The sequence below is a fragment of the Danio rerio genome, chromosome 19, assembly GCF_052040795.2.
Source record: "Danio rerio strain M-AB ecotype USA chromosome 19, GRCz13ab, whole genome shotgun sequence".
Classification (NCBI taxonomy): Eukaryota; Metazoa; Chordata; class Actinopteri; order Cypriniformes; family Danionidae; genus Danio; species Danio rerio.
Genome location: NC_141039.2, coordinates 19,070,823 through 19,082,500, shown reverse-complemented (window position 1 = coordinate 19,082,500; position 11,678 = coordinate 19,070,823). Strand labels below are relative to the sequence as shown.

The 11,678-nt window shown below is 35.0% G+C and overlaps 2 protein-coding genes and 1 long non-coding RNA gene across 9 annotated transcripts in view; 2 read left to right on the top strand and 1 right to left on the bottom strand.

Annotated features, from left to right (window-relative positions):
• Positions 1-5,903, top strand: part of ints8 (integrator complex subunit 8) — a 158,695-nt gene extending 152,792 nt beyond the window's left edge. For 6 of the 7 annotated variants that reach the window (XR_015515916.1, XR_015515915.1, XM_087294416.1 and 3 more), the window contains 4 exons: positions 1,540-1,613; positions 1,702-1,766; positions 1,920-1,963; positions 5,672-5,903. Coding sequence is in view for 5 of the 7 variants with exons in the window: in XM_087294416.1 (XP_087150542.1) it covers positions 1,540-1,613; positions 1,702-1,766; positions 1,920-1,963; positions 5,672-5,788 (300 nt within the window). In the remaining 2 variants the exon portion in view is untranslated. The remainder of the gene's footprint in view (positions 1-1,539; positions 1,614-1,701; positions 1,767-1,919; positions 1,964-5,671) is intronic. The other variant, NM_001020756.2, reaches the window with a different exon arrangement.
• Positions 1-11,678, bottom strand: part of LOC147832527 (uncharacterized) — an 845,986-nt gene that overhangs the window by 353,711 nt on the left and 480,597 nt on the right. The window lies entirely within an intron of this gene.
• On the top strand, positions 8,955-9,779 carry qrfp (pyroglutamylated RFamide peptide). Its single transcript, XM_087295589.2, has 2 exons — positions 8,955-9,085; positions 9,177-9,779. Exon 2 carries the CDS (start codon positions 9,177-9,179, stop codon positions 9,681-9,683), a length of 507 nt encoding a protein of 168 aa, XP_087151715.1. The 5' UTR covers positions 8,955-9,085; the 3' UTR covers positions 9,684-9,779.

The window sequence follows — 11,678 nt, the reverse complement described above, 5'->3', positions numbered from 1 at the left end:
GGTGTATAGTCTTGACTCATGAGTCACATTTTAGTGCCTTTACACTCACTATGCTATATGACTGTAGTAAAACACTAAGCAAGGGACCAAAACTCCAATTGTTGTCTAGGTGCCTGTCTTTCTGTCTGTCTGTCTGTCTGTCTGTCTGTCTGTCTGTCTGTCTGTCAGTCAGTGTGTGTGTGTGTGTGTGTGTGTGTGTGTGTGTGTGTGTGTGTGTGTGTGTGTTTGTGTGTGTGTGTGTGTGTGTGTGTATGTGTGTGAAGTTAATGATTAATCCAGGTAGGCTACATTGACTGATCGCTCGTCTTTCCTACAATGTATAAACTTATTGTATGTTATACTTTTATATTATCGATTATTAAAACTGATATTCAGCAGAAGAGAGGGTGCGTTTCGTATTTTCACTGACATTGAAAGGAGGCAGTTGTTATAGGCTCCGTTTTGTTATAAATATCCACACAGTGAAGATGACGCTCATATATGCAGCACGACGCCTCAACATTTTTGCTGTCTGTTAAGTTGCTAATATTAAAAAGAAAATAGGCAGTTCCTTAAATCATGTTTACATTTTATTGTTGAGAAAGTGAAACAACGTAGCCAAGGTGATGTGAATGAAGTTATAAAGTACACTGTTCCCTTTGAAGATTTACCCGTGTCCTCGGTATGTTTTCCATATCAAACTGAGAAGGGGGAGACTGCAGCCTTGATCAAACTTGCGAAGTCTTAACTTACAAGAAGAGGATGCGAGACTGAACTGTGTGTGGGCTACTTAATATTGAGGAAAAGCCCCAATCAGATAGGCGAACGTTTGCAGCCCCGCGTCCGTTTTCAGATGTCTCCGTCTTTCCCCATCCACACTGAGATGGAGTAGCAGCGTTTCAGAATGAAAATGGCCTCTCCAGCGTTTTCAAAAAGCTCAGTTTTCGGCGCTCGAGAACTCCGGCGTAGTGTGGACGGATGGCGTAACCGTAGCAAAACTTATGCGTTTTTAAACTAAAACGCACTAGTGTAAACGGGGCCTTAGTGCACCAGTCTACCAGATGCAGGGAGTCGACACAAATAAAAGCAATAAAATGTAACCTACTAATCTAGCATGAGTAATTTAAATAAACTGATGTAAATAAAAATGCATAAACCTCTGAATGTGTTCATTTTGAAATGAGAAGTGTCTTGAAAAAGGTGCTTTTCAGCAATTTTTATGAGCTTTTAGTAAAATTTTATAAAATGGTTTAATTCATATTTTTATTTAATTGTGTGCAATTTTAAGTAGATCTTGTTAAATGTGATCTTCAAATGAGAGCTAGCACGGTTCTTGAGCAAGGTTCTTTGCATTTTGTATGTCCTATTATTATTATGATCTGCTTAAGCTTATTATATACATTTTAATAACCTTCAACTCCACTCAATTCTTCTCTGGGGAAAATTATTTAAATCATAAACTAATTTTTTCGTGAAAAAAATATGTGAATTTTTTTATTTTTATTTTTATTTTTTTTAAAGCCCATATCGCCCAACTCTAATGTAATTGTATGTGCTCAGGTGGCTGTACTCTGCCAGTTTTTAAGGGAAGTGGACTACATGACTGCATTCAAAGCTCTACAAGAACAAAACAGGTGAAATTGCAATGCATGTTTTTAAACATATTTGGCTACTGTGTTAAAAAAAAAGTTACATTTATTAATTTTTTTTTTTTTTTATCAGCCATGACTCAATGGATTCTTTCTACGACTACATCTGGGATGTGACAATTCTGGAATACCTCACATGTATCCTAAAAATAACTTAATTTCAGAAAAAAAATAATCTTATCATGATTTATCAGTCTACAATGTGCTTGCGTTTTTATCATTTTAGGAAAGGAAAAACATTTTTACCACCGTGTCTGATGTTCATTGTTCAACCTTAAATTTTGTCTTCAGACATTCACCATAAACGAGGAGAGAGTGACAAAAGACAAGTTGCAGTAAGCTGATTTGTTTTCTCTCTTTAACGGAGACATTCTGTGAGTCTCTGTAGCAGTGTTTTTCAAATGGTGGGATGGTTTAATTATGTCAAAGGTTTTTTTTAAATAGGTTGTGGAGTGTTTTTGCTATGCACGGCTTTAACTCTATATGACTTGAAAGCTTATGTCTGACATGGTTCATATGCCTGTGAAAACCCATCGCTTGAAAGACTTTACAGAATGTGCCAGTCATGAAAGTCTGGTGCAACAGAAGTGTGGAAAGCAGTAAAATTTGAGCGGGTTCACTGGCTCTAGAGAGGTAGTTCACAGTTGGTGCTCACGAACAGTATGTTGGCATTCGTAGATCAGTTTAATACAAATATCACTTAAAAAAAACTATCCACTAAAAAGTAACTCCACCAGACCTTACCAAACAAGCCAGAGGCAACATTGGCAAGGTACCAAAATTTCACAAGGGAAGTGAGGAACAAACCTTTTGAGAAATCAGATTCATTGTAGTGTACCAGTTCTAATTTGGCCAAACCTAAAGTGCGAATGTTCAGACTAGCCATCAGTATCAGTGCATATATCTGTTGCTGGCCCCTATGTAGAAATTGGTCTAGTGCTCTTTGCTAGTGCTCACCCGCAAAAATAATTAGTTTTTAATAGAAATGATTGTTTAAAAGAATTGAGTGCCTAATTACCCTGATCGGCCTAGTTAACCAAATTAACCTAGTTGAGCCTTTAAATGTCACTTTAAGCTGTATAGAAGTGTTTCGAAAAATATCTAGTAAAATATTATTTACGGGCGAAGCAGTGGCGCAGTAGGTAGTGCTGTCACAGCAAGAAGGTTGCTGGGTTGCTGATTCGAGCCTCGGCTCAGTTGCCTTTTCTGTGTGGAGTTTGCATGTTCTCCCTGCGTTCGCGCGGGTTTCCTCCGGGTGCTCCGGTTTCCCCCACAGTCTAAAGACATGCGGTACAGGTGTAATGGGCTCTATGCACGGCGGCGCGTGACGCATTTCCGGTAAAATTTAAGACCCCGAGCCAACTTCCGCCGACAGTGCTACAACAGGAGCGCTACTGATAATAACAAGTAATGTTTTGGACAGTTGTCTTAATGTTTTATGCCATTATAGCCCACTTATATATGTTTATGTCAGCTACATAAATATGACATCTAAACGTTTAAAAGTGTCATTTCAAAGACGAGAGAACAGTACTTTTAGCTACCACTGCTGTGTTCAGCAACGCACAGTGACAGAAATTGAACTTTTACCTTAGTTTCCACACGTTTCCAAAAGACAAAGTCGTGCAGAAGAGGTGGGTTGTTGCTATTAAACGTGAGAATTTTACAGAAACAGAAAAAGACAAGAGTGTAGCTGACATTTTCAGTCTAGCAAACTGATCGAGGCTCGAGTGCCAACCGGATGCAGACATTTAAAGAAAGGAGCTTTTATGTCAAATAATAGTTTGTTTTCATTGCCTTTGAAGTAAAAAAAACAGAACATTAATATACATAAACATTTCTTAAGCTACTTTCTAAGTGCAATTTTTTTATTCAGAAAAAATACCTTTATTTTATTCACTGTACATATAAAATATAATTCACTGTATATAATTTGAAATAAAAATTGTCAAAAAAATGTAACATTTTGAAAAAATATTTTATTCAAATGAACAGAAACAATAACATTGAATCAGTTGTTTTCTTGAATCAGGTACTTCTTCTGTAACTTGTGCATAGAGAGGTATTTGGGCTGATGCGTATTAAATAAATAAATAAATCACCCCTCTGATTCATGGAACTTAACACATAATTGATCCATTCCAGACAATTTTTCATGTGACAACACACATTACACATTTCAGAGTAATGGGCTTTCTGGAAAAGTAAAGCAACCAAATGTTTGCATATCCCATGAGCTATTGAGCTATGAGCTATTAACTAGCAGACGATGGCATGGATTTTCTGACGGATGTCCTCTCCAGGATGGAGTAACACACAAAATTTTCTAGCTCTGAATCTCATAATGTTACCTAGAAAAAAGAAACAAGAATATTAATAGGTTTTTAAATAGTCATTAAAGGCAGTTCACTCAAAACTGAAAATTCTATTTCCTTCACTTGTTCCAAACCTGTTAGAGTTTGTTTCTGATGTTTAACACAAACAAAAATACTTTGAAGAAAGCTGGAAACTTGCAACAACTGATATTCATAGTAGTTCTTTTTCCTACTATGGAAGTCGATCGTTACAGGTTTTCAGCCTTCTTCAAAATACCTTCTTTTGAAAGGCATCTGCAGCAATATCATCAGATTAAACTACACTGTAAATCATTATTTTAAATCTTTTAAAAGTATCTCCCTTTAGTCATACTTTAAAATAAGGGTCCATTAGTTAATGTATTTGCTCACTATTAAAAGAACTATTTAATATTTAATAGTTAGCATTGTTAAACTAATTTACTAATGAATAAAAATCCAAAGTCATGCTTGTTAACAAGCACAATGAATAAGCATTTGTTCATTAAGGTAAAAAACTAACAAATATTGCAATAGACAAATTGTTGGTGTGAAATTAACTAATGACACCTTATTGTTTTGGGTCACCCTCCCATTTAATTACAATGTTACAAACAGCAATGACACAGTGCTATTTGTCTGTTGTGGATGGAACGGCATTGTATTATTTTATTCCTAATATATCTTGCTCAATAATCATGCTTACAAGCTAAGACAGCATCTGTGTTTCTGTAATTATCCGAACTGAACAGTGGTGGTCACTTTAGAACAGTAAAAATATGAATGGGACAGAGCTTCACATGTATGCTGTCCTACTCTCAGCTGGTGAGGAGACTCAGATTTCTTCATAGATCGTTTGGTAGTAATGAGCTCTCACTGAGATCTTATTCCTGCCCTGTTTTTACCTGATACTTTGAGACAGAATTACGTACACATACGATCATTTTTACTTGCGTGATAAAGTTGCAGATGGACAGATCGTAAGAATAGTATTAACGTTAGCCTACAGGCTAGCTGAACTTACCTTCATAATTGCACAGGTAGGAAGATGCATAAAACTTGAAACATTTCTCAAGTTTGCTCTGCGGTGTTGTAGTGCACATCCGGACAATCCTTTTCACATCGTTGACCATAACTTACTCGCAAACAGTGAGTAAATATTGACGACTCTGCCATAATACTGTTTACCTCCGCTTAAAATTTCCGGACCGAAAGCTGGACCGCGGCCTTAGACAAAACGCGGAAGTAATGCGTGCATATAGCCCATTGGTTGGCTAAATTGTCTGTATTGTACGTGTGTGTGTGTGTGAATGTGTGTGTGAATGTTTCCCAGAGATAAGTTGTGGCTGGTTTCTCCTGTTTCTCATCCAAATTTCAATGAAATTTTCCAATAATTGGCAGGACACTGTCGACACTGTGATGAAAACCTTGGAAGCATGCCCTGGTTAACCCTGAGCAAATATCTTAAACTCTGTTACATTTAACCCTGCGTTTCTTTGTGCCCCGCGCTCCCCTACTTAAGGTGTATTATTATTTGTAACACTAGTTACACTAGTGCACTTAAGTTGCACTTATTGCAGATTTTATGTTTGTAACAGTGGAAAAATTTATATCTAAGCAATGTAACTTGAGGCACGGCCATTACAAAGGAAAATGATTTAGGTCACTATATAGAAATTAATTAATTGTTGTAAATCTTTTTGAACTCAGATCAAGGCCATTGGACGGAATGAGTTAAACTCCAGTAATCCAGAGGAAGTCATGCAGCTCGCCGCACAAAAGAGGAAAAAGAGATTCCTACAGGCAATGGCTAAACTATATTTTTAATTCAGGCCAAAAGAATGCTTTTTTGTGAATAAATGTTTTGTTTGTTTTTTACTGAATCTTTTCTTTTTTCATGAAACTTTATTAAAATAAATAAACCCAATCAAATTCAAATAAATGTCTTGTATTATTACTATTTTTACAATTTTTGTTTTTTTTACAATTTGATACTTTTGGTAATAGTGAAATTGGTAAAAAAAAAAAAAAAACTAAAATATTTGGTAACACTTTATAATACCTACACACTATGAACCATTTATTATGCATTAGCAAAAAGTGAATTTATTATCTCTTTAGCATTAACTCTGCGTTAATAAACGTTAGTAATTAGTTTATGACTGCAGCTACAAATGCTGTATTTTTGACTTATAACCATTTATAATGTGCTTAATAATTGTGTTTTCATACTTTGTGTTATTTAAGCATAGTTGTTTGTTTTTTAGGATCATTGAGAATGAGTTAGTAAATGATTAATAAATTGATGAAAAAAATATTCAAATTAACGTTTATAATTCTTATTATTCAGACATATACTAATAGCTCATTTGTATGTTAATAAATGCTTTATTAACTCAACTTCATGCAGTTTTGTGGCCTAATCTAAAGTGAGGACTGTTAATGCTTTATAAATACATAATAGACCATAAATGGCATTATTCATTCCTATTCATTTGGAGATACACAAATAAAACTGTATTTAAAATAAAAAATAAATCTTTGCAACCTTATCTAAAATAAAATGACTGTACAGTTTAAACATGGCATCCTTATATATTGTTAAATTATTATATTGTTGTGGTTTTATCCAATGTTTTGTTGTATTTTGACACTCCTGTTATATGGCAATTTTTAAACTTTACAGTCATTTTGCTTTTTAGATGAGATTGCAAAGATTATTGTTAATTTGATACCAAGCCTTTAATTGTCATGCTGTGGGAATGTTTTTCAGCAGCAGGAACTGGAATACTGGTATAGTCTATAGGGAAAGATGAATGCAGCAATGTACAGAGACATCCTAAGGGAAAACCTACTTCAGAGTTCTCTTGACCTCAGGCTGGGGCAACGGTTCGTCTTTCAGCAGGACAATGACCCAAAGCACACTGCCAAAATATAAAAAAAATATATACGATAAAATATGAAGTGCCTTCACAACAACTCTGTGAATGTCCTTAAGAGCCCAGACCTAAATCCTATTGAACATCTCTGGAGAGATCTGAAAATGGCTGTACACAGTTGGTTCCCAATCTGATAAAGCTTGAGAGGTACTGCAAAGAGCAAAGGGCAAAAATTCTCAAAGACAGGTGTGCCAAGCTTGAGGCATATTTTTAAAGACTTAGGGCTGTATTTGCTCCCAAAGACATCAACAAAGTATTGAGCAAAGGCTGTGAATACTTATGTACATGTGATTTTTCACATTGTCATTATGGGGTGGGAAATGCATGAATGGAAAATAGATTTTTATTCAACTAAAGAAAAATCACAAAATTTAAAACAATTTAGGTGCTTTTTAAATCAACTTGTAATGAATGTTATTGTACATTTATTTTAATGAATTGTGCCATAAAGGACATGCAAACACTGCTAAATATTTAGCTATTAACTCTTCTGACTGGCTTCTTCCCTGTACAATTTCACATGAGAATCAATTTTTTTTTTTTTTTATGTAATCATGTAATTTTTTTAAGTCTTTAACAGTTTCTCTTTAATTCAGCCACAGCTTCTGTTTTTTTCCAGACAACATAAACGTGTGTTCATTTATGATAATAATGACGTCGTGTATGTATTGTGAGATTAGAGACAACGGCTGCACACACTCACAGCTGCATAACGTGACATTGGTGCTGAACTTTTTCCACAATGTGAAAGTGGTACTTTTTTTTCAATAAAATTAGTTAAACGCCTTAAAATGTAGTTTCATCCATATTATACTTTTTTTTTTCTTTCAAGCTACTTCAAAAAGTTTGCTGCATGCTTGCCACCTATAAAACAACAATAAAATGCTATAAATAAAAATATTGTTTTGTTAAAATTAATTATAGGCTTAAGTTATTGATATACAAAAATATATATATTTTATTAGTATTGTTAATGCAGTGTGAGGGTTATGTAAAAAATTGTATTATTATTATTTTAATAATGATATTTTGAAGTTATTCGTTGTATGTATAATTAACAGAGTTAAAGATGGTCATTAGTTTTGTTGTGTTTTTTTTTTTGTTTGTTTTTGTTTATTCTGTACTATAAAATTGCTCTTATTCTGTGTGCTATTAAAAAGTCTTAAATATAACTCTTAGAAACCTGCAGATATCCAATTTACAAATGTTGACCTTAAAGTTAAACATTTTCTTTCCATTTGACGTGCAGCAGTATTAAATTCCACTAAAACAATTCCTGACTCTCCCATCAGTCCTTAAGGACTTGCAGTGGCATGATTGAAATGTTGCTGCTGAGTGAAAATTAAAAAATGAAACACCAGAAATTACATGACACTCTGGAGAAAACATTGAATAGGATGGTGATGTAATGATATTAATCAATATCTGAGGTATAACATGTAAACTGGGAACATTAATGGAACATTCTAAAACCAACTCTTATAAACACCTTAATCATGTTGTTGTCTTATTCAGATTATGGTAAATTATTTGATTATGGATGCCCATGTAAATGTAGTCAGTGATAAAATTATTTTTTTTAAAAAGTCCACACTGATGACCTAGATATTCAAAGAGTTTGTAATGAATTTGTAAAGTAGGTTTGAGGACAGAAATTAAGTTTATTTTTAGAGGTTTAGCGAATGCGGTTAATGTTTTTACCCAAAGGACATACAGTGTATACAGAGTTCTAGCACAACACAAGGGTTAAAAATGCAATTTTTGCACATTTTCTAATAAAATAAAGGCAAAATATATAAAGGCTAGCATTGCCTACTGATCCTGACTTTACACAATGACTAAAAGAAGATGAGTGCAAAATTCTTGCTGATGTCTCTCAGACCTCCTGGCAAGGTGCAAACTTGAAACTAACTTGAGGCTTTGTATAGTTTGTGTGTGTGTTAAATTGCATATACACTTATTCAGTAATTGTCCACTTTACCTCTGCCAGTTAAGGTCACTCTGTATCCTGGTTAATGGAATGTTGATGACACTGTGGAGATGGTCTTGTGCGTCACAGGGATGTTTTAACCAATTAACAAACAGCTGTTTTGTCATAGAACACATTCACTTCTAGTCTGTGTGGAGTATTTAAAGAAGCTGGATGTAGATCGCTGATGGATAGAGTTTCAGAACACTCTGTACAGTAAGTATTAAAAAGGCCTTAATATTTAAACAAAAATGGTCAGTTCAGGGTGATGTTTTCTCTCAACTTTAAATTATTCCTTAAATTTCAGATGAAAATCCAGGTTTTTCATCTTTCGTCCACTCTTCAGACCACAGTCTTCTTCTTGTTGGTGCTACTGGTTCATCCTCCCAGAAGTCTAATGCTGCCACACCAACCAATGGTTTACCTGCCTAGGCTGTACAACCCTGAATGGGAAGCAGCAATGCTCCGGCTTCAGGCTTCACTAGGGGCTCCAGGTGGCAGACCAGTGGCCGATCTCCAGCCCTGGGCTTTGTTTCAGGACCTGGGATCTGAGGAGCTTTTGGATAGAGTAAATGAAATACTAGAAAGGCAACAGAGGGACATAGTAAAGGGCCAGAAAAGAGAGGAGTTGGAACGGAGACCCATGGGGACATTCCCAGACAACCATATAATGCCTTTGCTCTACCCACAGGGCGGTGAGGCTGAAGAAGTAGGTGGAGAGAAACGGAATGAGGCACTCACTTCCATTGCAGGAGGTTTGCAAGCCTTCAACAGACAGAAAGGTGGATTTGGCTTTCGATTTGGCAGGAAGTAAAGTGGTGGCAGGAGCATGTATGTACATGCTTGTGTGTGTGTGTGTGTGTGTGTGTGTGTGTATGTATGTATGTGTGTGTGTTTGTATGTATGTATGTATGTTTATATATGTATATATATATATATATATATATATATATATATATATATATATATATATATATATATATATATATATATATATATATGGTATATTATATATAAGTTTTAGTATATAATTCTGCAATGTAAGTGTAGGGTCGTAGTAGTTGGTTAGAGCACTTGAAAAGTCAATCATGTAAATCGGAGAATTACTGACATTGTTTATTTTATTGGGAAAATGCCTGAAAGTTATTAAAAATTGTTAAGAAATAATTTGCAGTCCTATCTTAATTTTCTCATATAAAGTTATGTTTAGTGTATGTACAGTATACTGACTTGAACCATACTTTTTGAAATGTATTTAGTTTATGGTAGCTTGTACATAAATAATTAAAAATGATTGAATTGGTTGCTCTGCTGTGAAAAAAAAATCAGTTTACTGTTATATAAATTTTTGGATTATTATTTCCAGTAGTAAGTAGGTAAAAATATGAAATTAATTCCACACATAAATTTGTTTTATGCATATGTAGGCCAACATAATTCACACTCAGTTGGCTTTAAGTTAATATCCGGTTCTAGATGTCAAATTGATGTCATATTGACATCCTATTGACATTATTAAATGTTTATAAATTTATCATGAGCTTGATTGTTTAAAATCCTTTTAAACCATGTGTAGCCACTAGATATGTGTGTAATACACATAAAATGCTGTAGGAGAATTCAATATTTAAATGAAATGACAACAGATTGCTATATACATTTACTGATTTACAACATTGAACTAATTTCAATTTAAAAATTTTCAAATGACATTTTTACTCTTATTTCATAAAGTATTGTTTTTATTTAAAATTACCAAAATGTAGTTTTTCCAGTCTTTATATGTTAAAAAACATTTCACCTTTACACATGTATTCTAGTAATGTATTGTAAGTAGTATTATCATTATTATTATATTTCAAAATATTCTATGCTTTATGATCTTTTTTTTTTTTTTTTTTTGCTGTTTAATGCCAAACCTGTAGATGGCGCTAAGATATTTGATTGGTGGTGTACTTGTTCTGTCAATGAAGTTAGCAAAGAGGACAATAAGGTATATGCCGAAGCATGCTAATAGGCCCTTTAATTTGCCAGTAAACCTTGGTTAATCATTTCCGGTGAATTGTATGCCAATGCAAAATCGGCGCGTTTAAGGTCTGTTTTCTTTAAAAATCAATGATCTCCACTGGCTGAGTGATATCCAATATAAAGTGGATCTCAGACTGTGCAAGAAGTACTGCATTAAATTACATTTCCCCCACCATGTCTTTAAAATATTAGCATTTATTTTACCCCAGTATATTCAACGGAGCTTCTGCGCTAGTCTGCCGATTCTGACGGGCGTGTACAAGCAAACAGCTTTTTGTCTCGTTTTACGCTTGAACAACTAAGGGTGCTTTCACACCTGTGAATCGATTCAGTTGTTCCGAAACAGAGATTAAAATTGTTACATTGTTGCTCTTTGCTCTTGGAGCGGTTCGCTTTCACACTGCAAAGTTTCTAATCGGACCAAAAGAGCTAAAACAAGTCACGTGCGAGTAAACTCTCCTTACATTGGTCAGAGTGTCAGGGTTTATTTTGCAGCGTCCCGCTCAGCTGTCAGGAGAGGTGGTGGTTTGGTGGTGATTGACAGGGTGCAAGCGCGCGTGACGTGTCTGAGGAGAGATGCGGTGGGGAGGGGTGAGAAGGGTGCGCGACGATGCCTATTTGAGGACTGGGAGAGAGACGCGAGATTAGCGGGAGATCATCACTCGTTTGCGGGCATCCGGAGACTCGCGAAACTTCCCGCCCTACTCCTAATTCTCTCTTCATATAGCCGTAAGCCTATTACATATCCATAAAACACTGTGATATAACCGCGCTCGGATCA

Excerpts from the sequence above, each read along its gene's own strand:
- qrfp (XM_087295589.2), top strand. The coding sequence starts at position 9,177 with ATGAAAATCCAGGTTTTTCATCTTTCGTCCACTCTTCAGACCACAGTC.